This window comes from Peromyscus eremicus, chromosome 6 (assembly GCF_949786415.1).
Source record: "Peromyscus eremicus chromosome 6, PerEre_H2_v1, whole genome shotgun sequence".
Taxonomy (NCBI): domain Eukaryota; kingdom Metazoa; phylum Chordata; class Mammalia; order Rodentia; family Cricetidae; genus Peromyscus; species Peromyscus eremicus.
This window is the reverse complement of record NC_081421.1, coordinates 68631066-68658588: the sequence shown is the minus strand read 5'-3', so window position 1 is coordinate 68658588 and position 27523 is coordinate 68631066. Positions and strand designations below refer to the sequence as shown.

General features: G+C 47.9%; 4 protein-coding genes across 11 annotated transcripts in view; 2 read left to right on the top strand and 2 right to left on the bottom strand.

Moving 5' to 3' along the window:
* Positions 1-1411: 1411 nt before the first annotated feature.
* Positions 1412-5801, bottom strand: Cdc42se1 (CDC42 small effector 1). The gene is made up of 4 exons (XM_059265847.1): positions 5611-5801; positions 5000-5110; positions 4059-4147; positions 1412-2821 (listed from the first exon to the last, which is right to left on the bottom strand). The coding sequence occupies exons 1-3, from the start codon at positions 5662-5664 to the stop codon at positions 4073-4075; spliced, it is 240 nt and encodes a 79-aa protein (XP_059121830.1). The 5' UTR covers positions 5665-5801; the 3' UTR covers positions 1412-2821; positions 4059-4072.
* On the top strand, positions 5432-16735 carry Mllt11 (MLLT11 transcription factor 7 cofactor). 7 transcript variants are annotated; one of them, XM_059265841.1, is made up of 4 exons: positions 5456-5564; positions 6029-6170; positions 7422-7493; positions 16322-16735. In XM_059265841.1, exons 2-4 carry the CDS (start codon positions 6163-6165, stop codon positions 16593-16595), a joined length of 354 nt encoding a protein of 117 aa, XP_059121824.1. In that variant the 5' UTR covers positions 5456-5564; positions 6029-6162; the 3' UTR covers positions 16596-16735. The 7 variants fall into 7 exon arrangements, with proteins under 7 accessions (XP_059121826.1, XP_059121824.1, XP_059121822.1 ...); XM_059265839.1 differs by having other exon boundaries at positions 5466-5564; positions 5987-6170; XM_059265843.1 differs by lacking the exon at positions 7422-7493 and having other exon boundaries at positions 5432-5564; positions 6060-6170; positions 16320-16735.
* On the bottom strand, positions 5803-9559 carry LOC131913279 (nascent polypeptide-associated complex subunit alpha, muscle-specific form-like). Its single transcript, XM_059265838.1, has 2 exons — positions 8696-9559; positions 5803-5884 (listed from the first exon to the last, which is right to left on the bottom strand). The coding sequence occupies exons 1-2, from the start codon at positions 9107-9109 to the stop codon at positions 5816-5818; spliced, it is 483 nt and encodes a 160-aa protein (XP_059121821.1). The 5' UTR covers positions 9110-9559; the 3' UTR covers positions 5803-5815.
* A 2049-nt stretch (positions 16736-18784) lies between the features above and the next one.
* The window catches only part of Gabpb2 (GA binding protein transcription factor subunit beta 2), a 34990-nt gene continuing 26251 nt past the window's right edge, over positions 18785-27523 (top strand). Inside the window, exon 1 of one of the 2 annotated variants that reach the window (XM_059265837.1) lies at positions 18785-18962. The gene's annotated coding sequence lies outside the window, so the exon portion shown is untranslated. Of the gene's footprint in view, positions 18963-19066; positions 19242-27523 lie in introns of those variants that run through there. The other variant, XM_059265836.1, reaches the window with a different exon arrangement.

Below are 27523 nucleotides of genomic sequence, written 5' to 3'. Positions count from 1 at the left end.
GTCTTCCAAGATAAAAATGTTCACACTGTTCATCTTCCTCACCCCCAGCACTGTTTAAAACATCCATTTTTTGAGGCAGGGTCTGATGTCATAGTTCCAGCCAGCCTGGAAGAGATCTGCCAGCCTCTTGAATGCTGGTTAAAGGTGTGTGCCATCACACTTGATCAAAGGTAGTACTTCCAAAACACCAAGGAGAGGGAATAAATAGCAAGAACAAGGAGTTCCACCCCAGAGACTGGAGTGGCTTTTCTTACCTACCCAGTCCCTGGTCCTCTTCAGGAAAAGCCATGCCGACACACAAGTTCATCTTCATCAGCCATGTGCCCCTCCCCTGCCCCCCCCCCCCCCCCCAGACAGGGTTTCTCTGTGCAACAACTCCGGCTATCCTGGAACTCAGAGAGATCCACCTGCCTCTGCCTCCCAAGTGCTGGGATCAAAGGTGTGCGCCACCAGGCCCAGTTATTTATTTTTTTTTCCATGCCCATCTTTTGATCTAACACACATTCGTAGTGATTACTCTGCAACTATTTTGCTTAACTCTTTTATTGGAAAAATGTATCTTAAAAGTTCATCAGGTTTTTAATATAAATTATGACTCTCAACCCACTCCAATCACTTTGTTAAGTGGTGGTGGCATACACATTAGAGAAGGTAGCTCAAGGCAGGAGAGCAGCCAGGACAAGACTGTGTCCAAAGTAGTTAACAAAGGCTGGAGCTCGGCTTCACCCACACCTCATCCCCTCCTGTTACCCCCACAGTGTCCAGCCTTTTGCCATTGTGACTTGATGTTCACGGCCTTCCTGGGAGCGTGCTGCCCCGTGGGCACAGGTCCACCATGCCCGCAAGTGTTCATGTAGCCTCCAACTAATGAGCTGCTCTAGGGCAACAAGGTAAGCTCCCTTCAGGGAGGCAGGCAGACCTGACAGGAACTGTGAGTAAGCAAACTGGGAGTGGACGTCCACGACCAATGTTAGAGCCTGAAAAACTACAGGAGCACACTGAGCTCTGGACAAACGGAAACCTCAGTCACTACGTGAGGGGTAACCAGTCGGAGTCGGCAGGGGTGGATCAGTTTCCACAGCCCTGACCCATTACCACACAACAAGCTTCCTATTACAGAGCTAATGAGACCCCAGCCCTCTCTTCTAGGACCGGTGGCGGCTCATCTGTCTTGTTCTGCCTTTCTAATCAGCCTGTAAAGAAAGGGCCAGAACAAAAAGACCTGAGAAAACAAAGGGCCCAAAGACTCTGCTCCTACAGTGCTTCCCATCTATCGCAGGATCTGCAGCCGCAGGATCTGCAGCCACGTGGTGAGTGACACTCGATCTTCCAAACTCCCTGAGTCTTACGCTGGGTTCAAGGACTAGAGCACAGAGGGGCTCAGCACGTGGGCGGCACCACCAGTGTCTCCACGGCTGGCTTCTGAGCCCTCTTCTCCTATCCCAGCATACCCTGTTCCTGTCTCTGAACTGTGGGAGGCCCTCTTGCAGAGATCAAAAAACAGAGACACATCGTACATGTCTGTCACAGAGACCTGAGCCCATGCAAGCACAAGCACTACGTTCAAAGAAGATGCGCAGCTCCGCTGAGCCTGTTCTGTGAGGGTTCTAGCTCAGCCATGGCTGAATAACCAGACTTGGGGGGCGGGGGTGGGGGATGTGGAAATCACTTAAGAAACAACATACCTTGGCTCTCAAGCTGCAGTTCTCAACTGTGGGTAATTTTGTCCCTAGGAGACATTTGGCAATTTCCGGGGGCATTTTGGTTGCCACATTAGGGTGGGCCAGAGGTGCTATAGTTTATAGCATGCAGAATAGCCCTCCATTACAAAGAATGACACGGCCCAAACTGTCCAAACTGTTGGAGCTGAAAAGCTAGGCTTCCTTCCATAAAGGATCTTAAGACCTGTGCTCGAAGAGTCCTCTCAACCTATTTCCCTCACCACTGTCATATTCCTAACAGGAAGTCCACCCTGAGATACAGCTCATTTTGCTACATCCTGGCTTTGACACAGAACCCTCCTCTTCCTTTACCTGGCCAGCAGGGAGGCTAACAGAGGGCAGGCCAGGATTCTCAGGTCTTAAATGGAATGTGGTCAAATTAGGATCCATTCCTCACCTCTTCTTCAATGGGAAAAACAAGGATCCTAAAAGGGACAGGACAGGACAAGGAGAGATAGCAGCAGGATGGGGGTAATTAAAAGAACTCATCTTAAATTAAATTTTTAATTAATTAAAAAAAGAATATTTCTGGGAAGCTATTAATACTACAGAAGCATGGGATTAGAGGTCTAACTGGAGCAAGACCCTGGTGCCGGCCGGCAGAGAGACATGGAGGGCTGTGAGCTTACGGTCTAAAATCCAGCGTGGACTGGGCAGTGGCAACCCCGCCCCCTGACCACTGCATTGCTCATTCCAGAAGGAAAGAGGGCAGGGGGGCAGCTGCGGTCCCCTCACCTACCTGCCTCCGTTAAAGAGTAAAGGCAAGAAGTTTAAACAGGTGGCACCCGACCTTCATTCAGGAGTAGGGAACTCATTCCAGGTTCCCAGAGAACCCCCAGCTCAGATCTAGGGTGCCCAGAGCTTCAGCTGAGCTCCTCTGGCCCACCAGTAGTCACTTGGTCAGTCCTGCTGCCTTGACCCCATCTCCAGGAGGGGCAGAGGCCAGAGGGAGTGGAGGGAGTCCAGCCCCCATGCCTTTTGAGGCACTTGTTAGGAAGAGGGGAGGAAGGAGCCTTGGGTCACTGGTTGTAGAAGGGATCTGGTGAGGGTGGCATTTCTTCTGGGCTGGACATGGAACGGGAACTCCAAGACTGCAGAGCCTAAATTTAAACAAACAAAACAAAACAAAAAAATCAACTCTTGAAAGCAGCCGGCTGCTTTCAAACACATAGCAATCCTCCTGCCTCAATTTCCGAAGTGCTAGGATTACAGGCATGAACCACAGTGTCTGGCCAAACTTTTTTTTTTTTTTTTTTTTTTTTTTTTAAAAAAAAGGATGATCTGGAGATAGACACAATAGCACACATCTGTAGTCCTAGCTCTTGGAAGTTTCTGAAAGGAGGATCCTGAATTTAAAGTCAGCCTGGGAAACAAAGTGAATTTGAGTCACTTTAGCTACCTACCAAAACCCCACTGGACAAGAAGACAAAGCCCGAGGGAGAAGGCACCACACACACACACACACACACACACACATTATATATAGTGTACATCTTTGTGGGGGAGTACAAGGGAGACAGAGTCTCATTAAGTAGTCCTAACCTCAAATTTGCAAAAATCTGCCTGCCTCTGCCTCCCCAGTGCTGGGTTAAAGGTATATGCCACCGTGCCCGGCCTATAGTGCACATTTTAAACTTGCCGTAAGGCTCTTTCCTCAAAATTTTTTTTGTTTTGTTTTGTGTTTTTGTTTTTCAAGACAGGATTTCTCTGTGTAGCTTTGCGTCTTTCCTGGAACTCACTTGGTAGCCCAGGCTGGCCTCGAACTCACAGAGATCCACCTGGCTCTGCCTCCCGAGTGCTGGGATTAAAGGCGGGGACCACCACTGCCACCTGGCCCTCTTTCTTCACTTTTTTTTCTTTGTTTTTTGAGCCTGGGTACCATGTAGCCTACACTGACCTTGACTTCACTATTTGTTGAAGAGAAGCTTGAACTATTCTTCCTGCCTTGACCTCCAGTGTGCCGGGACTATGTGTGTGTGCCACTATACTCCACCCCCCCACCCCCTACCCCCACCCCACCCCCTGCCTTCCTTGTAAAGAGCCTACATTTTTTGATCCTGTGTTCTTGAATTTTCATTTTACTTCTTTCCATCCATTCACTTCTCACTCTTTTTTTTTTTTCCGAGACAGGGTTTCTCTGTGTAGCTTTGCACCTTTCCTGGAACTCAATTGGTAGTCCAGGCTGGCCTCGAACTCACAGAGATCCGCCTGGCTCTGCCTCCTGAGTGCTGGGATTAAAGGCGTGCGCCACCACCCGGCTCACTTCTCACTCTTGCATCAGAGGATTAAGGGTCTGAGGCAGGGCATCAGGCTATGCTGGCACAGGCACACACTTACCAGTCCCATGGGAGCTACAAGGCCCTAGAATTGCTCCATGGTCTGTCTCGGTTCCCCTTGGATCTCATCTGCTCCTGAACTGCACCTGTCTGTTGAAAAGCACATGTCACACCGTCACCTCACTCTCCACATTCCACGCCAAGCAACAATTGACCCTGTGCCCCCAGGAGGAGCTTGACCTCATCTCTTTTCTGGCAATGACATTTGTCTGAAGAGTTTAAACCTGACCACCACCCTTCTCAGAGAAGTCTCATGAAGACGAGGTAAAAATGAGTCATTTACTAATGAGACCCCCTCACACACACACAAAACCACTCCCATATTTCTCTGTGAGTTTTATAACCAGTATTAAAAACTATGTCCACACCCATCTCCCTTACCAAGAGCAGAGATGCATCAGAGACATGATTTAGAACAGGGCCTTTCATGGCCCAGGATTCCCAGTCACAATATGACTCACTCTGACACTGATTTAACAGGTTTTCTTTTTTCTTTTTTTCCTATTTTGGGATAGGGTCTCTAGGCCAGGCTGGCCTCAAACTCCCTGTGCAGGATGACCTTGAGCCTCTGGTCCCTCGTTCCTGAGTGCTGAGGTTACAGGTCTGAGTCACCACACCCAGTTTCTGAAGGCTGGGGATCAAACCCAGGGCTTCCTGCATCCTAGGCAAGTACCCTACCCACTGAGCTACGTCCTAGCTCTGATTAATTCTTAGGAGAGCCGTGGTTTGAGAAAAACTTCAACTACTACAACATATATTCCCCTCACTCAATGAAGACCAGTAGGCTAACTGTAAAGAAGTTACATAGACCCTAGAGATCAGAAATGCACACCACAGGGGACCAAGTCTACCATCTAAGACTCTTGTTTCCCCAGGAAGTACTCTGTTACGACCCTCGCTTGACTACACCCCCAAATAAGCCCCTTCCCCTCCCCTTATTACCATGGCAAGTCCATCTCCAGCTCCCATCTCTCCGGAGCCGATGTGAGTCAAATGGACAAAATTCATGGGTTCCCCGATCATGGTGCGGTCAATCCGTCTTCTCCTCTTCTTCTGTTTGGAGAAGACAGGGAGTCACATATGCAGCCATCTCCTCCCGTGGAGGAAGGGGAAGGAGTCTCCCAAAACCACTAAGAGTGAAGGGTTGATTTGGCAGTATAATGGGCAAACATCAGGGTAGGCAAGACGAAGTTGGAGTAACAAACCAGAGACATTGTCACTGGAGTGGTAAGGACGGTCTGCCGAGTGATCACACAAAGAAAGGACAGAGCAAAGACACCTCTGGCTGAAGAGGGGGACGCTGACAGGTCTTCAGTTCTACCTACAACCTCTGCCCACCTCAGAACAGGAGCAGGTGACAGCTAGAACTATTCAACTCTTCTGTCACACAGGCCCCTTTATTGCACATGTGCATACTTGGCCTGCCCCAGAAGCTCTCAGGAGGTAGGTGAGCAGTGTGGTTTTCAGAAGGCAGACCAGAGATGGTGTGTCCACTTCACCGCACACGGTAACTACTTTCTGTGCCTGTGTCGGGGTGGGGACAGGACACTTACCGGCTGAGGCTTCTCAACCACGCAGCAGCCCAGTTTGTGCCAAAATTCACTCATATTCCCTGATGGTTCCAGCTTCGGGCCTCTGCCAGACGCCCCAGAGGGCTCTTGTTCTGTTGCTAACCGGCCAGCCCTCACTCTCAGATGTAACAACACCCTGGGCTCACACAGCTGGATGGCTCGGGAATCCTAGAGATCCTAGAGACCCTTAGCTGTGTGGTGAAGCATTAGCAAGAGGCTTGGGCAGGCAGGCACTGTCTTCTTTAGATGTGGGATCCTGAATTTTAGCAGAAAGAAAAAAAAAAAGGTTAGTGAGAAACATCCCCCGCCATCCCCATCCTCCAGACCTTCTGATAAACCTCCATCTTCTCTCTTGGAGGCTCTACAACCGTACCCCAATGCTGACCCCCTCCAAACACAGGGGGCTCACGGTTGCTTCTTACAATGAATAGTGCAAAAAGACCATCAACAGGGTGAGGCGCAGTGACTCCTGGGACCAGGGAGGAAGGGGCTAAGGACTCTGGATGAGACAGAGAAAACCAAACAGCGACAGAAATGAACAGGTAGGGTGCTACCAACTTCAGCTCCCTTCTGCCTGGGCTGGGGCGGAGGGGAGGGGCATGTGAGTGACTCTGAAGAGGAAATAGTGGTTTTTGTTCTCACAAACAAGGCCTCCGCCCTGGCCTCCCTTTTCTCTTACCTTGCCCCAACACCTAAATTGCCTCAGGACCACCTAGTTCCCAGGAGGCTAGCTGCAGAGGTGCCGGCCTCCACAAATACTTCTGGAGCGAGGAATTTCTTCCTGCTCACTCCAGCGCCTTGGTGCCTCCTCACTTCCCCCAGCTGCGGCCCAGCGGCCTCCCGGAGTCCATTTAGAGTTAATATCTGACCTTGTGTAGGCTGTGTGTGCGTGCCCTTTACAGGTAATGTCCTGAGGAATCACTTCGCAGCCTCCCCACCCTTTCTCACAAGGTCCCATCCTGTACGGTTCGGTGTCTTCCGTCCTATAAGGCTCAGGCCTCCCTGCCCCCTCCCCTCCCACTGGGACGCGTTCTCTTCCTCCTTCCCACCACTTCCAAGCACCCAGTGAACCAGACACAGGAACTTTCCTGTAGCACTTGTGTCCAAGGCAGAACTTTCTCCCCTCTTTCCTGCCGCCAACCCGGGGTGACGGCCCATCAGAGTTTCCTCTGCACGGACTGTACTTCCCTGTCCTATAGCACTGCCCAGGAGTCCAATAGGGCAGTTCATGAATATTAAACAGTAGCATGAATGGGAACGGGCCTTTCCTCTAGGCTTGAGGCTGGAAGCTGGGTGCTCCATCCGCCTAGACTGACCAAAAAAACGGAGTTTTGTTTGTTTTTTTTTTTTCAAGTGTTTTTTTCTGTGTTGTTTTCTAGCAGCCCTGAGATGAGATCACTCAGTGGAACATAGCTTCTAGGGTAGGAAAGAACCCAAGAGTCTGGGCTTTCTCTCACCTCCCTTCCCACCCCTGGGAGGGAGGAGGAGTAACCAGGACTGGTCAGAACACAGCTGTCCAGAGAGGGGAGGCCTGGTCAGTGGGAAAGTCGGTCACAAGGCTTGTCATGATGGTGGCCGGTGGTAAGGGTTGGGGAAACGGAGAAAACAATAAAGAATCAGAGGAAACCCCCAACACTACCAGACAGTCCATACTGAGGCTGGACTCTACCCAGGATTCTCCACCCTGCTCAAAGCTGAGTGGACAGAGGTGGCCAATGCTGGGAGCAGGGAAGAGGAGGAGGGAGAGGAAAGGGGCCCTGGAGGGAACAAGGACGTTTCTGTTTCTCTTCCAGGGACCTGACCACGCTGGGTGGAGGGAAAGTGTGTGTGGGACTTGGCACGAAACAACCCATGATGATGAGAGGTGACCAGGAAACTCCATTCCCTAGGACATTAGGGTCCCTGAAACTTGGAGGCGGAGTCGGAGTGTGAAGACAGGCCAGGGTCAGTGCGGTAGTGTGGGGTGGGAGAAGAGGAACAAAGCCAGAAAAGGAAGTACTAGGCATTGGCTGTCACTCTGTTTTAAAGCAGCCAACGATTGGGATAGGGACAAATGAGGCCTGGGCTGGTGAGCTGAGGAGGGAGCGATGCTGCATCCACTGCCCACCACTTCATCCCCACAGAAAAAAAGGAAGGAGACGGGGAAGGGATCAAGGATTAGACCGCACAAAGCCACATCCTGACTGGGGCCCCTCTCAGTTCCACAAGAAATCCAGAACCTGCAATGACAATCTCCAAAGCACGGTCATGGTCACGGTGGGCCGAACCGTAGAAGGGGCAAGCAGGACGGGGGTGGGGAAAAAGAGCCCGGGAGGAAGGATGTACTCAGGTAGTTCCCGGGTCCTGTGGTAGCCCCAAACCGGTTTTCCCGGTCCCGCTGCCTCCAGCCCCAAGGCCTCCAAGCCGCTGTCTGACAAGCCTTCACAAGAAGCAGCTGGAGAGAAAGAGACTTGAGCAGAGTGTGGGCAAATTCTGGCTGGACGCCCAGGGATGCAGCTGGTCCCTGTGTGGAGACCCTCCAGACACAGCGGGCCGCTGAGGGGCCCTGGAGAGAGGAACGGGCCCATTTTCAGCCAAGTGACAGACATTTGTTCTAGTACCAGCCGTACCCTAACCCCAGGAAAGGGCTTCTGGGGACTTGAGAAAACAGGAGACCCTAATGTGTTTCCCTCCCCCAATATTTCCCATCAGACTCCAGCTCTGTCCCCCCACCCACTCGGAACTAAGATGGGACCCTCAGGGGATCGTCCTGGCTCTGTCACTGTTCTCCGGGCCGGCCTCGGTCTGGCTTAGTCCTTCCGGCACCCCCCCCCCCCCCCGCACCCCTCCGTTTGGTCCGGGACAGCCGATCTCTGAGGTCAGTGGGCCGGCGAGGAGCCCCGGGTCGCTTCGCACCTCCCGCCCGGCCCCCACGCTGCGATCGCCGAGTCCCTCGCCTTCCCCCGGCTGGCGCTGGCCGCGCGTGGACGGTGCCGGCGACCTCCTCCCCGCCGCCCTGCCCTGCCCTCCTCCCCGCCGGCCGGCCGCCCGCCCGCGCGCAGCCCGGCCCGCCCGGCGGCGCTCTCACCTGCGGCTCCCCCGGCGTCCAGGCGGTGGCCGCTGCGGGCGGGGGCTCCGCCACTCCGGGTTCCCGGGCTGCTGCTCGGCACGGCGGCGAGGCGAGGGCGGGCCCGGCAGAGGTGGGGCCGGCCGAGGGCGGAAACGCCGGCGACGCGATTACGAAAGCCGCGGGGCTGCGAGCCGAGCGCAGCGCGCTCCGCCTAGGCCTGCCCGCCCCGGGGCGCACGGCGTGGCCCGCGGGGGGACAGCCGCAGCACCCCAAGTGTCCGCGCTGGGCCTGTCCACCTGTCGCCGGCGCAGAGGCGAGCACGCGCTGGGGGGCCTTTCCGAGCCTCCCCAAGTGTCCCCCCACCTTGAGTCCTCCCAGTGGGCAAGGAGGGCCGTTCTGTGGTCTAGCGGGAAGACCTTTTAATCCATACATCTAAGTTAGAGGGCAATTAACTGGCCGGCCATCGCACCCCGCTCAGCTGGGGGGTGCTGGAGAGGTGGGGGTGCCGGGCGAGCCGGGGGCGAGGCGCTAGCCCGGGTGGCGTGTTCCGGAACCTATCATTCGAATTAGCCGAGTCAGGCAGAGAGGGGGCGGGGAGCGCTTCCGCCCTCGCTAGGAGGGGCTGCATTGCAGGGGAGACCCGGCGGCCGCCTCTGTCACAGACGAGGGAGAAGGCGTGAGGAGACAAAGCCGCCTCGTCCCCCCAGCGGGCTTCCTTCGGCAGCCTCCTCCTCCTCCTCTCCGGGCCAGAACCGACCCCCGAGCCCCTGAGGCATCCCCTCCGTCTTCGGAACACGCTAGTCATTCATTGGTAACAGGTAACCTAGATTAGAGGGGCGCCTTCTCAAGCCTGCAAGACCCCCGTGTGAGACTAGGTGGGGGACGGTTGAATAGGAGAGAAGGGGGCGCTACGAACAATGGGCAGCTGGTACCAGGTTTTTATCTCTGTTGAGATCTCCATCTATGCCTTATCATGGACCTAAGCGTTCATTTCTAGCTCTTCACCTGTAATTATTTCTCGGCTTTTAGCTCCTCATTTCATGTATCCATTTTCCTATAATTTTTGCCCTGTGCATCTAATGACTTCTGTCTAGTGTCTAGTTATCTGCATCTCCCTTTCCAAGCTATAATTTTTGCTACCAGTTATTTGGTGAATCTTTATTCCTACTATAATTCCTGTAGCCTCTACTTCTTTATATTTCCACCCCTTCACTGCTCTGTATCAGTTGGAAGGGAGTTTTGGGGAGTAGGGTACCCTTTTTTCCTTTTCCTCTTTTTTTTTTTTTTTTTTTAAATATGGGATACTATTGAGAATGATCCAAACCTTTAACAATCTCCCCCCCCCCCTCAGATTTTTTTTACTCCAAAGAGCCTTGAGGTAGGACAGGTGGGGGCGACCGTGGAATTGCCTGATGGCATGTTTCGATCAGTGCAGCCCACGGGAACCACTGATGAGAGCAAATTTTCCTTTGCAGCCCCTCTTAATTAGTGGGGAAGGTTGTGGCTGATAGGAAAATCCTAGAGCAACGTGAGAGATACCAGAGAGCTTCCATGTCCACCCTCCACCCTTAGACTGCACGGTAGCATGACACAGCAAGGCCTGTGGAGTAGGCCTTGGATGCTCATGGGGAGGGGGTCTGGACAAAGGGTATTTGGGTGTGTCCATGTGGCTTAAAGAAAGCGTATCTTTTGAATGTGTGTAGTTATTAATCATTGTATCTCTAGGAACTGACAATGAAATTTAGAAGTTACTTTGCCTAAAATATCTGGATAATTCAAAATGGATGGCATCGGGAAACATTTATTGAGCCGGTATCATGGCATCAGTCCCCATCTAGTGCCTTTAAGATTAGACATAGGTGGGGGAGCACTGGATCCTCAGATCCTCTTCCAGAGGACCCGGGTTCAATTCCCGGTAACCATATGGCAGCTCACAACTGTCATATCAGAAGAAGATATGACATCTTCACACCAATGCACATAAAACAGAATTAAATAACTTATTTTTTTAAAAAAAAAGATAAAAATAGGTAAAAAGATGGGTGAAGGAAATTTAAGGAAGGAAAAGGGAAGCCAGCTTAAAAGCAGCCTATCTTTTTATTTTAACGCTACATATGCCTATACATCCAGTTTCTGGAATGAATTTGGGTCTCTGTACATGTCTCTGGGCTGGAGATTTTCAGCTTTTTACTATTTCCTTTAAATATTTCCACACAATTTCATTTAAATTGTTTTATTTCAAATTGGTTTTGTGTTTTGTTTATGTTCTTTTTGTCTGAGTTTTGAGGGGCTCTGGACTCACGTTGTGCTCAGGCTAGGCTTGAACCCACAATCCTTGAGCCTCCTGAGTGCTGGGATTGTAGTTGTGTGCCATCACACCTGACTCTAGCTTTTTCAGTTTGGATGATAGGTCTGCCAGTCTCTGATAAATTGTTTAGGCAACCATGCTATCCATGTTACACTTGTAAGGAAAGGAGTCGGTTTGTCAATGCTGACTTAAAAATCTAGCTCATTCTCTACTCTGTTTTTCAAAACAGTTTCTTGTAGCAGGCTTGTGTCAAACTCCTGATCCTCCTGCCTCTACCTGCCAGATGCTGGGGTTACCTGAATTCGCTACCATCTCCAGCTCTCTTATTATTCAGATTAGAACCACAGAAAGTAGTCAACAGGATATACTAAGGAAATAATTACTTTGAGAACTAAATTCGTAGCTGGGAGCAGTGGCACATGCCTGTAATCCCAGGACTCCGAGGCAGAGGCAGGGATTCCAAGTTAGAAGCCAGCACTTGGGCTACATGTCAAGATCTTGTTTAAGAAACAAAAATAAAACCACAAACAAATGTCTTTTTTTAGACAGGCTTTCACTGTGTAACCCTGGTTGGCTTGGAATTCACAGAGATCCGCCTGCCTCTGCCTCCCGAGTGCTGAGATTAAAGACGTGCTCCACCACCGCCCGGTCAAAGTTCATAATGGGGCGTGGTGGTACATGTTTATATTCCTGGCTCCTAGGAGGCTGAGACAGGATTGCTGAAAGTACCAGGCCAGGGCTGGGAGGGAGATGGCTCAGTGAGTAATGCCATCTTTACCCACCCAAGTGTGAGGACCTGAGTTGGAATCCTCAGAACTCACCTCACTTAAAGTGGGGCGCGGGAATGCAGCTGTAATCCCAGGCAGAGGAGGAGAAGCCCCAGATGCTCCCAGCCCAGCTTGCCTGGGTTACAAGGTCAAACAAGTAGAAAGAGTCCTAGAACAGCCAGGGCAACATAGTGAGACCCTGTCTCAACAAAATTTAAAACAAAAATTTTTTTTTTCTCATTTTAAGTCAGGTGTGAGGATAATACCTGTGATCTCAGCACCCAGAAGCTGGAAGTTGTGACTAGAGAGGATCTTGAGTTCCAGGCTAGCCTGGGCTATATAAGTTTCTACATAGCCTGGGTTACATAGCTAGACCCTAGCTCAAAAGAACAAAAATATTTTTTTTTCTTTTTCCTAATGAGTCTATTTTTTTTTCTTTTTTTGAGTATTTTTTTTTGAGTATTTTTTTTTGAGTATTTTTTTTTCTTAAGAGCCTATGATGTAGTCTGGGTGTCAGAAGGATCAGAAATTCAAGATCAGTCTCTGCTACTTCAGTTCTTAGGCTACCTGAGACATTGTCTCTGGAAAACAGTCTATCATATGCCCTGTATTATAGGAAGGTCACTCTGTAGGAGACTTATAAGAGAGGGTGTTTTTTTGTTTTGTTTTGTTTTGTTTTTTAGAGTCAGCTAGCTAGGCAAAGCCTGGTGATGTAATAAACTTCCCTGATAATCAGAGTCAGTAACAGCCTGACTTCTAAGGCTTGTTCTTTGCAGTCCCAGACCTAAGCAGGGATTGGTTGGCTAAAAGGTGTTATAGGTACAGTCATGCTTGCTAGCTCTCTGCATGTTACCATGGAGATGATCAGAGCTGAGTTCATAGGGCAGTGACCTCACCTTTCTACAAACTCCCTGGCCCTGCTTCAGTCCCGGAATCACGCTCTTGTTAAACTGCTTCTCTGTTGAGTAATGTTCAGTTCCCAGGGGCTTATTTTGGAGCTTGATGAGAGAGACAGAGAGAAAGAGATACAGAGAGATGGAGAGAGAGAGAGAAGAGAGAACAGAGACAGAAAGACAGAGAGAGAGAAGAAAGGAGAAAGGGAAGGAAGAGGAAGGATGGATGGACAAATGAAATAAACCCAGAATTTGCTTTTTTAAGCCAGCTGTCCTGACTCATGCCTGGAAACCCAGCATTTGGGAGATGAAGGCAGGAGGAACAGGAGTTAGATTTTGAAGCTAACCTGAGCTATGAGACCTTGCCTGAAAAAAAATGATTTATTATTATTATTTTGCTTGTTATCTTGGAGCCAGGGTCTTGCCCAGCCTGGACCCAAACTCATACTCCTCAAACTACTGCCTGAGCCTCTTGATTGCTGCGAATACCTTTAATCCCAGCACTCAGGAGGCAGAGGCAGGCGGATCTCTGAGTTTGAGGCCAGCCTGGTTTATGTTTTGTTTTGTTTTTGAGAGACAGGGTTTCTCTGTGTAGTTTTGGTTCCTGTCCTGGATCTCACTCCCTAGACCAGGCTGGCCTCGAACTTACAGAGATCCGCCTGGCTCTGTCTCTTGAGCGCTGGGATTAAAGATGTGCACCACCACTGCCCGGCTGCCAGCCTGGTTTATAAAGCAAGTTCTAGGGCAGCCAGAGCTGTTAAAAATAGAGAAACACTGTCTTGAAAAACCAAAAAAAAAAAAAAAAAAAAAAAAAGAGAGAGAGAGAGAACCTGAGTTCAAATCCCCAGAAGCCAAATAAAAGTGGGTATGGTTGCCTGTAGCCCCAGAAATATGGGAGGGTGGAGACAGCAGGATGGCTGGACTTGTTGGCTACCAGGCTAGCTCCAGGTTCAGAGCGACCTGTCTCAAGGGAATGGGGCATGTATTGATAGAGCAGCACACCTGCTGTCCTCTTGCCTCCTTCCATATCCTCATGAGTGTGAGTGAGGCCGTGTGTATACCTGTGTCTGTCTATCCTTGCACAAGATTAAGGGGAGAAGGCAAAATCTGAAACACCAAGTGTGTGGTCCACAGCTGGAATGCCATTACTCTGGAGACTGAGGCAAGAAGATTGCCAGAAGTTTGGGGCCCAGCTGGACTACATACCAAGTAACAGCCAGGGTTACAAGGGAATACCCTGTCTTAAAAAAAAAAAAAAAAAAAACAACAAAAAAACAGCCCAAAAGTTCTGGCCTGGTGTGGTGATCCATTCCTGTAATTCCAGCACTATGGAAGCCTTCGCATGAAGGCTTTGTATTCAAAGTCAGCCTGAACTGGAGTTGAGTTTGAAGCAAGACTCAAAAACAAAAACCCTCTTCTGGTCTACCCACTGACCATTTAGAACCCCACATTTCCTGCAGATTGTGTTCTAGGTTAATTATCCTACTTTGGTAGAGACATTTCACATCATGTAGGGACATTTTGGAACCTACTTAAGGCCACTTTTTAGGAGTCATGGGCTGGTAAGGGCTGATAGTGTGTTCCAGAAAGGCTTTTTGAAACTCCGGCTTCTATTTTTGGGGTAGTTGGAATGTTCTTTTTGCTCCTTTGGGAACATTTAACCTAAAGCTTCTTGCCCTTTCCTGGCTAGTAAATAATCCATGGAGGCTCCAGAGAACTCTACTGGTCACACAGTCAGGGAGGTGTGGGTTGGATGAGAAGCAAAGGTATTACAACTGATCGTTCAAACGTGGAAAAAGGAGTTGGGCATAGTGGCATGTGCCTTTAACCCCAGAACTCAGGAAGCAGAGGCCATCGGCTTTTGGTGAGTTCAGGGCCAGCCTGGTCTGCATAGTGAGACCCTGTCTCCAGAAAAAGCTGAGATTCTGTCAAGGTACCATTTCCTTCTGATCTCAACTTTGCTTCCTTACCTGGTACTTCCAACCTGGTTGTTGTATGTGGTCAGATTTTCTCTATGGTGTGGATCAGAGGGAAAAGATCCTGGTGTAGTAGAACAAAGTTCTTCTAGCATCTGGGTTTGTTCTGAGGAGAGCTAGGCCAGAGAGACATAATAAAGACTTGTCACTTTGGGGACAAATGTGTGAGTAACAAAGTATTCACTATGCTAGTGAGGACAAATTAATGTTTATATGTAAGGTCTAGCTCCTGCTTTACCCAAAAGTAGATGTGTTTGTTTTGCTTTTTTTGGGGGAGGGTTGTAGCTGGAGTTCTCTCTGGGTCCCGCCAAGCCCCAGCAGTCCGACAGCCCACTTATAAAATAAACACACAGATGCTTATATTATTTACAAACTGTATGGCCATGGCAGGCTTCTTGCTAACTGTTCTTCTATCTTAAATTAATCCATTTCTATAAATCTATACCTTGCCACGTGGATCGTGGCTTACCGGCATCTTACATGTTGCTTGTCATGGCAGCGGCTGGCAGTGTCTCCCTGACTCAGCCTTCCACTTCCCAGAATTCTCCTCTCTCCTTGTCCTGCCTATACTTCCTGCCTGGCCACTGGCCAATCAGTGTTTTATTTTTACAGAACGATGTCCACAGCAGAGGGTGTTTTTTGTTTTTGTTTTGTTTTTGAGGCATGGTCTCTTTATGTAGCCCTGGCTGTCCTGGAACTGACTCTGTAGACCAGGCTGACCTGGAACTCAAGAGATCAACTGCTTCTAACTCCTGAATGGTGGGATTAAAGACATACGCCACCATGCCCAATCTAGTAGGTGGGTTTTTACCCATGGAGGAATTTTTGGTCTCTTTAAGTAGATAAATGCATAACACATATCCAGTCCATCGTGATCTGTAACCAAAACACGACGGAGTCAGGTAAAACTCTGCAGGGTGTTGGGAAGGCGCTGGGGGCGACTACCTTGTGGGTTATGTCCTGGAGGAGGTGAGTTTGTGGTCAGTTTAAAGGCAAGAAGAGAAATAGAACATGTCATGGAAGACCTTTACAGAAGCATCATAACTTATTAAACAGACTTGAAGAAGCCAAATATTTAGTTCTGGAAATGTGTAGAGTCCTTGACCAGCACATGCAAAGTCCTGGCTTTGATTCTCAGAACAATTAATTAATTAATGGAGCAGGCCTAGTGGAGCAGGCCTGTAATCCCAGTTACTCAGGAGGCTGAGGCAGGAAGATTTCAAGTTCAAAGTTGGACTGGGCAAGTCAGTAAGATCCTGTCTAAAAGTAAAGGTAAAAAGCAGGCTTAGGGTATAACTCAGGGTTAGAACATTTGCCTAGCACACCCAGCATCTGTCAACCCCTCAATACCACACACACACACAAGAGTGGGGCCAGATTTCAGAAAGCCTCGGAAATCATACCTGAGAGTAGAGAGATACAGTTCCTGCCTACTGTGCATAAGGCCCAAGGTATATTACTGCAGGAAAACTTAGAGCCAAGGTAAGCCTGATGCAGTAGGCAGGATCTGGCCCACCGAAGATGGGGAGAAGCTAGGAGCTGGTGCAAAATCGTAATCGAAAGAGTTCCTGGTACTTGTCTTAGAAAATTTGGTTTATTCACCAGAGCAAACAAAAACGAGCAGTTTAAGCGAGGGAAGCCTTGGGGCAAGGAACTTGCTCTAGCATGAAGACTAACGAGTGATTTGCTCTTCCCCAGGGAAGTATGAGGGACCCTGTGAGTAGCCAGTACAGCTCCTTTCTGTTCTGGAGGATGCCCATCCCAGAACTGGATCTGTCGGAACTAGAAGGCCTGGGCCTGTCGGATACATCCACCTACAAGAGCAAGGACGACAGCGTTGGCCAGACGGGCGCTCAGTCGACCGGAGCGGAGCAGAACAACCCTGGAGGTGACCCCCTCCTCGCGTACAGCACCTTCAACTTCTGGAGAGCTCCCATTGCCAGCATCCACTCCATCGACTTGGACTTGCTTTAAGGCCAAAACGTCTCTCTCCCGCCCCTTACCCCATTGCTGTCCCTTTTCAGCCCCTTCCTTTCTCAGCCTTTCCCGGTTTAATCGTGTTCTCTTCCCTCTCCTGTGCTGGTGGTGCCGATGAATCTGCCAATTGAACTGTATGTTTGTATGTATGTATGTATTTATTTATCTACTTATTTATTTATCTATTTATTTATTTATCTGCCTACTCCATGTCTCTCAGAAGCCTTCTAGGCACAAAGTCAATGGAGTACTAGATCATAGGATTTCTACCCCCAACCCCAAGAATATTAACTAGTCCCAGAAAACCATCCTTGTTGGGGGCACCAGAGAGAAGTACAGTTGTGCAAAATGGGACACTGATTTTTTTTCTTTGTTACATTTTAATCGGCTTTACAGATTCCTTGATCCTCCCTAATTTCCTGCATGGAGCCAATAAGCAAGTATTTCTTCAAGAAGTAGTGAGAACCTGGGAGTTTTGAGATGCTTTCTACAAACAGGATTCCTAAAAGGCTAAGGCAGGAAGTTCTGTTTCTTCTTTTGGTGCATTCTCTTCCCCAGAAATGTGGGGGTAGTTATGGGCACAAGAGGAAATAATACATCCTGGAGAATGGAAGTGAGGAAAAGCATGGAATCATTTCAGAAATAGTTCCTTCAGCATTCACAACTGCTCCTAGCTGTGGGTTGGAAACTTTCAGAAAATCAGATTTCAGTCTTCATGTGGGAAACCTTAGTATTAGGAGAATCCATAAAAGGCAAAAGATTTATATGCTCTAAAGTGAAAGCAGAGTAGTGGGATGATTTATATAAAATTGTGATTCAGTCATGGAACAGGCAGAGTGTCCTTAGTATTTCAGCTTTGCCTTTCTGTAGTTTCGGTATGTGATAGCATCAGTGGTTCCTGGGCATAGTTCTTCAGCTACTGTAAGACCGTGAAATAAACCATTATATTCAGACCCTACACCTGTCCCCATTCCTTCCGAAGTTATTGCTGCTGGTTTGTGCTGCCATTTATTCAGTTATTTAATAAAGACGTTCAATCCCAAGTCTGGGTTTTAGTTTTCTCTTCTCGGTGAAGTGCTACAGTAAATCTTGGGATTTACTCATGCTTCCACATTCAGCTCTTCCTTTGTCTTTCTAATACTGACTTGGAGGAAGAATGATTTGGGATGGATGTAGCTCAGTGGTAGAAGTGCTTGCCAGGTGTTTACAAGGCCCTCCTAGAGTCCCTCAATAAGCAGCTAGTGCTCCTAAACCCTAAGCCACATCCCCAGCCCATTCTTTGTTTGTTTGTTTTTGAGACAGGGTTTCTCTGTGTAACAGTTCTGGCTGGCCTGGACACTTGCTTTGTAGACAGGGTTGGCCTCGAACTCACCAAGATCCACCTGCTTCTGCCTCCAGAGTGATGGGATTAAAGACGTGATCAAACACGCCCAGCAGCACCCCAGCCCATTCTTAACTATTATTTTTTACTTATTTGTATTTTGTTTGTTCATATTATTTATTTTTTTGAGACAGAGTCTCACTAGCTCTGGCTGTCCTGGAACTCACTATATAATCCATGAACTGACAGATTCACCTGCCTCTGCAGGGGTGTGCCACTATGTTTACCTTGTTTGTTTAAATTTGGGGCCTGGAACTTGGACCTTGAATTCAAAGATCTCTCTGCCTCAATTAGAGGCTTGTTTGTTACTGATTTTTACTTTTTTTTTTTCTTTTCGGTTTTTCGAGACAGGGTTTCCCTGTGTAGCTTTGCGACTTTCCTGGAACTCACTTGGTATCCCAGGCTGGCCTCGAACTCACAGAGACCAACCTGGCTCTGCCTTCTGAGTACTGGGATTAAAGGCGTGCGCCACCACCACCCGGCTATCTGTTACTGATTTTTGAAGGGCTTTTTTTCCCTTTTTTCCCCCTCAACTTCATGCCTCATCCCCTTCCAGTCGCCCCCAAAAGTTTTAAGTTTCTCTTCCCTTAGAATGTCTGTATATTCAGGCTGTAATTGGCCAAGTGTCTGGTCAGGCAGGTGTCCGATTCACGTGCACGTCCAGGAATATCCCGAACAGTCTCACCGAGGCTGAGACCAGGAAGCAGATTCTCCCCCCACCCTGAGGCTAGCCCCGCGGAGAAGCAGTGGTCAGGCAGCGCGCACACTCCAGAGAGACCCACCAGGAACCGAGTTTCCCCTCAGCCCTGCACGCGTTGGCGCCAAAACGAACCATCTGGGTCCGTCCCCTGCCGGAACTATGCCTCACGTAAGCCACGTAATCAATGATCCTGCGCCTCGCTAAGTAGTCCCCGTTCAGGATGCCCTCGGCACACGCTTTTCGAGCTCAAGAGGTCCTCAGTAGGAAGAAATCGGCCTCGGAGGTGCGTTACAGTCTTGACCGCAGGGCTAAGTGGGTTTTCTAACCCATTCCGTTCAGATTCCTCCGCCAGGAGGCATAGTCACCGGGTCCTCACTTCCGGGTCCGCCATTTTATTGCCTCCATTTCTCCGCGAGGGGGGGGGGGAGTAAAGGTCCCCCAAATATGCATATGTGAAAAGGCCAAAAAGTGACGGCCCCTGGCAGGGAGTCTTAACTAGAGAAAGAAACGGGACCAAACTGGCGGGCCCAGTGAGAGCGAAGCCGGCAGCGCTCGGGACGAGGTGAGGGGGAAGGAGCCGCGGGGTGCCGGAGCGCCCGGACCGCCGTGGAAGGGGCTGTGACAAGTGCCCAGCCCAGCCCGGAGCAGTGGGCGCGGGCCAGGAGACTGCGGGAGCGGGGGTGGCAGCGGCGGGGAGCGGGACAGAGAGGAAGGGGACGCTGTCGGGAGGAAGGGGAGGGGACTGGAAGGAGGTGAAGGGGGTGGGTGGAAGACCTGGGGCTGGGGAGCCGGACTCCGGGACGCCGAGGCCACAGAGGTGACCACCAGGGGGCAGCGTGGGGCAGAAGCCCAGGCGGCTGCGAGCCTCCGATTTGGGGCTCCCTCTTGCAAGTTGGCGCCCGTTTTTTGGCAGACGCAGCGCTGGTGTGAAGAAGGGAAGGATATTTGACTGAGGAGGATGCGGACACTCTTACTTACATTTCTGGGTTTAGTAATAACGTGAAGCTTTAGTAAGTTCCTAATCCGAACGAGAGCAGTCATGGCCTTATATCCAGTTCTTACACAGATGTTTGAACAGCTGGCCGCCCGGTGGGGACCCGTGCAATTCAAAAAAAGGAATACAATTGTCCATAGGCCGTGAATTCTTTAATTGCTGTTTTCTCCCACTAGTGTGCTCCTGGTCTCAAATTTCCTCGTGGCATCCCCTTTTGCCTCCCACTTCCTGGAAAGGCTTTTCTGTAGTTTCTGTCTTAAATAGTTGAGTCTCACTAAGCAGCTCAGACTGACCACCTTGCAGCTGTCCTCTTGCCTCAGCCCCTGGAGTGTTAGGATTACAGAGGTGTAGGCCAGGCCGGCCTCAAACTCACATAGATCCACCTGCCTCTGACTCTCTGGGATCAAAGACATGCGCCACCACGGGAGACTGCTAATGTGTTTTTTGTACGTGCTTTGATAAGGAGGAGTAAACCACCACACCCAAATTGCTAGATAAACAAAAGTGATTACTTTCTGGTCATGGAGTCCTTTGTCGAGTGCTCAGGCACTCTATGGTTATTAAAACATTTATTGAAAGTTCTTAAAACTAAGTATGGTGGCATATGCCTGTAATCCCAACACTCGGCACTTGAGAAGAAGAGGTAGAAGGATCCAGGTGTTCAAGGCCAGCCTGTGCTACTTGAGCCTCAGATGACAAAACAAAACAAAACAAAAAACAGTTTTCTGGTCTTGCTTGGTATTTTATTCACCTTCAGATTCCCTGGAGGCAGAACTGGGGGTGTAGCTCAGGGGTAGCTGTGTGTCTAGCATGCCGGTTGCCCTGGATTCAATCCCTAGCACAGAGGGACTAGAAAAAAAATCTTAGGATACTGATTAGACCAGATTTCGTGTAGATTTTAATGTGGAGGCACACCCTATAAAGGAGAGTAGCCCCGCTTTGTAGAGCTCTGAACGTTGGAAGTGTCTAGGTTGGGCCAATGAGATAGTTTAGTAGATAAAAGCTACCAAGCCTGACTGAGTTTGATCCTTAGGACTCACACAGACAGTAGCAAGAGAGAACCAACTCCTGTGGGTTGTCCTCCGGCCTTCACGCAGTCGTGAGTGAATACCCACAGAAGTGCATACATATAAATAAATAAATTTTAATTGCCTATGTTACTCCCTAGTCTTAGGGTTCACACAGCCTTGGTGTGGCGGTGCTGGAAGAATGACCCATGCGTCTTCCCACAATGCTCTTATTTTACTTAAAAATTTTTATTACAATTTATGTGCGCACGTTCGTGCATATGGAGGTCAGAGACAACCTAGAGATTCAGCTCCCCCTGATGTAGAAACTGGGGATCTAACTCAAGGTCATCAGGCTTAGCAGCAGACTTCACCCACTGAGCATATATCTCACTGGCCCCCAAAATACTGTTATTTGTAGGTGCATTTTAATTTAGGTAGGTGCTTCAGGTTAAATCAGGAGTGGATGAACAGCAAAGAAGAGCCACGAAGAACAGGTTTCTAGACCATTTTTCCAGAATACAAGGAGGTTAGAAGGTTAGAAGACATTCCCATAGGTAACCAAAAATAAGAACTGGTTTCCCAGCAGGGTGTAGTGGCACACACCTTTAATCCCAGCACTCGGGAGGCAGAGGCAGGATCTCTGTGAGTTCCAGGACAGCTAGGGCTACAGAGTGAGTTCGAGGCCAGCTAGCGCTATACAGAGAAACTCTGTCTCAAAAGACAAAAAATAACCCTTTTCCCCTAGCTCTTGGTATTGGCTACTTTTGGAAGGTCCGGCACAAGCAACCCTACTCCCTCATGGTTTGAAACGGGATTTTGTGACACTTAGGCCAACCTCCAACTCACCATCACCCTGATTCAGGTTTCCCAGAGCGCTGGCATTCCAGGCAAATGTCATCATGCCCACTGTGACTTCATTTGTATTTTGACACTCCCCCCCCCACCAGGCTTGTCTCAAAACAGTTTTCTGTGAAGACAGCTTTGATACATTTGTTGATCTCAGCTCTCCCTCATTACCATAATGATCTGTTCAGATTGCTCTTATCTGATCCCATGTTGGAGAGTGACAGATGTCAAGAGTTAATACCAATAAAACCTCATAGTTAATTTTAAGCAGATAAGAGTTATAGACGATTGGCTTTAGATCAGGCCTGCATGGAGTCTATTCTTGTGTTGGAATTCTGTTTCTCCTGCGGGTGAAGCCCTAGCATCTCAGAAATGCTTCTCACCTTGTTTTGTTGGCGGTTGTACTTCTACAGAATGTTAGCAGCCAACAATGAAAAAGCTTCACCAAAACAACCAACAAGAGCAAATGTTTAATGAAAACTAGCTTGAAAATTAAGTATTGTTTATAGGTGTGTTCCTTAAGTGGTCGATGTCCAATACCTTTTTTTTTTTTTTTTTTTTTTGGTTTTTTGAGACAGGGTTTCTCTGTGTAACTTTGCGCCTTTCCTGGAGCTCACTTGGTAGCCCAGGCTGGCCTTGAACTCACAGAGATCCGCCTGGCTCTGCCTCCCGAGTGCTGGAATTAAAGGCATGTGCCACCACCGCCCGGCATCCAATACCTTTTAATCATTAGAAACACTGCTTGGAGTGTGCAGTGTTAGGGCATGTCTAATGATCTTTGTTTGAAGCAGCTAACTAGTCAGTACAGTTAGGAGCATGTGAACACAGGCCTGGGGAGTTCAGGAAGCACCACTAACAATTCCCATCACCTTGGCCCCTGAGCATTGATCCTAAACCATGCATCTTGGCTTATACAGTACAGCAGGCATATAAATACAGCTAACATGTAAAGGAGCCAGCAACATTTGGCATCATTACACAGAACTATACAGAAATCTTCTATATAGTAGCTCAGCTTGTACTCATTAAGCAAAATTTAGAATCTTTAGTTCCCTAGGTCTACCACACCAACAAAATCCAATGTTAGACCTTCACAAATTTAGTAATTTAGTGAGAGCGACCACAGGCTCATTTCTGGTGTGTGTTTCGTAGGTACAAAACAAAATACTTTCATTCTGAGGCCAATAGATGGAGGTCAAGGTTTCAAAGAGCAGGATTACCCAAATGGCATACTTTTTATTTTGTATTGGTCTTTTAAAATTAATTAATTAATGTAATTTTTTTATGTAGGAGTGCTTTGTCTGCATGTATGCCTGCAGGTCAGAAGAGGGCACCAGATCTCATAGATAATTGTGAGCCACCATGTGGGTGCTGGGAATTGAAGTCAGGCCCTCTGGAAGAACAGCCAGTGCTCATAAGGGCTGTCCTGGAACTCGCTCTAGAGACCAGGCTGGCCTTGAACCCAGAGATTCACTTGCCTCTGCCCGTCAAGTGCTAGGATTAAAGTTGAAAAGAAATCTTTAAAAAGAAAAAAATTTATCTTGCCGGCAGTGGTGACACATGCCTTTAATCCCAGCACTTGGGAGGCAGAGTGTGAGAGGTGGGGGGGGGGGGCTCTCTTTGAGTTCAAGGACAGTATGGACTATGAGTTCCAGGGCAGTCAGAACTATAGAGAAACCTTGTCTCAAAAAAAGAAACAAACAAAATTAGCAAAAAGTCAGAGTTCCTTTAAGTTTCTGTTTATGTCTTTTTTTTTTTAAGATTTATTTATTTATTATGTATACAGAAGAGGGTGCTAGATCTCATTACAGATGGTTGTGAGCCACCATGTGGGTGCTGGGAATTGAACTCAGGACCTCTGGAATAGCAGTCGGTGCTCTTAACCTCTGAGCCATCTCTCCAGGCCCTCTGTTTATGTCTTTTAAATGACCACTTTGCAAGCAACTATTCCAAGGTGATTTTAGTACATTTAATATGCTATGTATTTGTGACTAAAATATGCAGAGTACAGCCTACATATTACATAGACATTTGAAGAGTTAAATGCATGTAAATTTAGAACATGCAAAGTGACCATTAAGTGTTCTGTAGTATGCAATGTGCATCATATCTGGATTGTCAACATGTAAGATAGCCAATGAAATTCTTTGACACATAGAAACCCTGTCTCAGAAAAATAAAAATTTGAGACAGGGTTTCACTATGTAGCTCTTGGTTGGCCTGGACACTGAGATCCATCTGCCTCTGCCTGTACATATGTACATGTGTCTGCTTGTCTGTACGTGCACCATGTGCATGCAGTGCTCATGGAGACTGCAGACAGTGAGTCAGATATTCTGGAACTCCAGTTCCAAGGGCTTGTAAGAGGCCTCGTGTGGGTGCTGGGAACTGAACCCGGGTCCTCTGCAAGAGCAGCAACTGTTGTTACTCTCCCAGCCATCTCTCCAGCCCCAGTGTGTAGCTAGAGTTTTCCTGCCTGGCCCACAGTCAGGGCAAATCTCTTTCACCTGCCAGTCCCACAGCCTCTCAGACCCGACCAAGTAAACACAGAGACTTATGTTGCTTTCAAACTGTATGGCCGTGGCAGGCTTCTTGCTAACTGTTCTTATAGCTTAAATTAATCCATTTCCTTTAATCTATACCTTGCCACATGGCTCGTGGCTTACCGGCATCTTCACAAGCTGTTTCTCATCGTGGCGGCTGGCAGTGTCTCTCTGACTCAGCCTTCCACTTCCCAGCTTTATTCTCCTCCTTGCCCCGCCTATACTTCCTGCCTAGCCAACGGCCAATCAGTGTTTTATTGATTAATTAGCAATACATTTGCCATACATCCCACAGCACCAGTGTTTATTTGACTTTTAATTACGTACGTGTGTCTGTGTGTGCGTGTGTGCGTGGAGTTAAGAGGAGTGGCTGGTCCCATGGAGAGAATTACAGGCTCCAAACTGGAGCCCCTGAAACAGCAGTGGTCCCTCAACTGCTGAGCCATCTCTCCATTGCCTTAAAAAGATTACGTTAACTGATAGGCTGATTTGGGGTGGGAGTGTACATGCCTTCAGTGCTCATGTGGAGGTCAGAGGACACTCTCAGGAGCCTGCCCTCTCTGGCCACCACGTGAGTCCTGGGGATGGAGCTTTAGCTCTCAGGCTTGGTGGCAAGTTCCTTGTATGCTGAGCCATCTTGCTGGTCCCCAAGCAGTTAGCTCAGTAAAATAAAATCTCTGGACTGAAGAGATGGCTCAGTGGTTATGAGTTTGTGCTGTTTTTGCTGATTTTGGTTCCTAGCCAAGTAAGGTGGCCCAAATCCACCTATAACTACAGTTCTGAGGGACTGACTCCCTCTTCTGGCCTCCAAGAGCACATGCCCACAGACACCAGGAACAGATACATACAACTTTAAAAGTAAATATTAAAAAGATAAAAATAAAATAGCCACATTCATAACATTACAACAAAATGTATTTTTTTATTAGCAATTAGGCGAATAGCAAAATTAGTCCATTTTTACATTCAGAAAATTTATGTATATTCCATATGGATCAAAGCCCAGAAATCATGCAAAAATAACTCTATATACAAGCCAATCCTAAACTGTATGTTTTGTATTTACATTTTAAAATTGCAAGAAAAAAAAAAACAGTTTAGAAATTTTCTGAGAGCCAGATGTAGTAACACATACTTTTAATCCCAGCACCTGGGAGGCAGGTGGATCTCTGAGTTCAAGGCCAGCCTGGTCTACAGAGCAAGTTCCAGGACAGCCAGAGTTAGATAATAAAGAAACCCTGTCTCAAAACAGCAACCAAAAAAAAAAAAAACAAAAAACTTTTTTCTGAGCAATTAACATTTTTTTTTCTTTTTCTCTTCTTTTTTTTTTTCTTTTTTTGGTTTTTCCAGACAGGGTTTCTCTGTGTAGTTTTGGTGCCTGTCCTGGATCTCACTCTGTAGACCAGGCTGGCCTCGAACTCACAGAGATCTGCCTGGCTCTGCCTCCTGAGTGCTGGGATTAAAGGCGTGCGCCACCACCGCCCGGCCAACAACATATTTTTAAATGTAACCATCCTTCAAACACAAGGCATCAGAGCCTCCCTCAGATAGAATGACATAGACCTTTTTTGTTACATGTAGAGTAAGCTTATGCAGATGTTCAAATGCTCAGTGGTACTGACATAGGGATTGCAGCTCCTGTAATTCCCCTCATGACAGGGAAGTTTATGAGCTGAGAAAACACTGCAGATAAATTGTTTGCAACTAAACCTGAGGAGTTCAATTTCTGGGTTCCATATGGTGGAAGGAGAGGACTGACTTCAGCAAGTTGTTCTGACCTCCACGTGTACACACACACACACAGAATTAGTAAATGTAAAAAGATGAAATAGTCCTGAAAAAGGAAATCATAACAATAACTCCACAAAAAGATTTTTTATGTGCATTATTTAGAGGTATTTCCGTCAACATAAAGGATTTTTATGGGGCTTAGGATGTGGCTGGATAGGTAGAGTTCTTGCCTAGCGTGAACAAAGCCGTGGATTCAGTCCTCAGTACTGCAGAACTGAGTGTGGAGACACATAGCTGTGACCCCAGCCGTTGGGAGGTAGAGGCCTGAGGGTCAGGAGCTCAAGGCCCGCCCTCTTTGGAAGTTAGAGACTAGTGTGGACTATGTGAAAATCCTCGTCAAACACAGGGATAGCTTTTCTGGTGTCCTTTTGAGTACCTTTCAGGTACTCTTGACATCAAAGTGTAAAACTTAATTTCTTCTCAAATTTGTTTTGAAAGGAAATCTTGATGAAAATCTGTTTTTCTGATAGACATTTTGTCATCTTAAACTTTTATGTCTCCAATGAATGTTATCTTAAATACATAACCTCTACTTCCTGTAAGTATTTCAGATATCTCTCTAAAGCATTTCTTTTAGAAGATCAGTCATTTCTTATAAATCATGTAGCAATATTTTTTTCTAAGGCTGTTTCCAGAATTAACATTTGAAAACATCAGATTTTCATTCCAGTAGAGAGGGTACTCGAAGTAATATTTCAATTAGTTAACACTTAGTTAGGTCTAAGAGAAGTGGAGTCCTATATAAACTTGATTTTTAAAATCTAGTGCCCACTTAGGAGGCAGAGGCTGAGGCAGATGAATTTCTGTGATTTTAAGGTCAGCCTGGTCCATAGTGAGTTCCAGGCTAGCCAGGGCTACACAGTGAGACCTTGGGGAGAGGGAGGGGAGTCCCAATTTATATAGTTAGCTACTAAGTCTTGTATTTTAGTTTACCCTTTCAAAGGAATTAAAAAAAAAAAAAGGCCAGCTCCCAAATCTGTCCTCATGTAGTCACACTGATATCACGGATATACACCTTTTAAAGCAGGCATGTCAGAAACAGTGCGTTCAAATGAGAAGTGGAAAATGAAGGGCCAGAGCCATGCTACAGTTACTTTTCAGGAACTCTGCAGAAAGATTAAGTTCTGTCCCACGATGCTTTAGAAACCAATGAGTTTACAGACTAGTCAGGCAGAATTCCCCAAGGGGCCATCAAGGTATACAAACTTCATATTTAACGTGGGTACACAATCACAGTAGAGTTCCCAGCATGCTTGTCTCTTTGTCTCAAATGGTCAACAGAGAATAGCCACGAAAGACCGACACGTTTTAGCGCTCATGTGTAGATTTCCAGACCCTTCTACCAAACTGCAGATTCTTTCAAAGGGCTTTCAAATTGTCAAGGCCTGGGCTGAAGAAGTGGCTCAGTGGTTAAGAGCACTAGCTACTCTTTAGGAGGACTAGGGTTTGAGTCTCAGCACTCATATGGTGACTCAGAACCGTGACCCTAGTTCTGGGGGAATCTGGTGCCTCTTCTTGCCTCCTTGGGTTCCAGACACACACATGATACACAGACATATGCAGACAGAACACACATACATGCATACATACAAGACAAAAAGAACTTGACAAGGCCCCTAACGTACAAGCAGTATAGTAACTCACATAGTTCAACAGAATT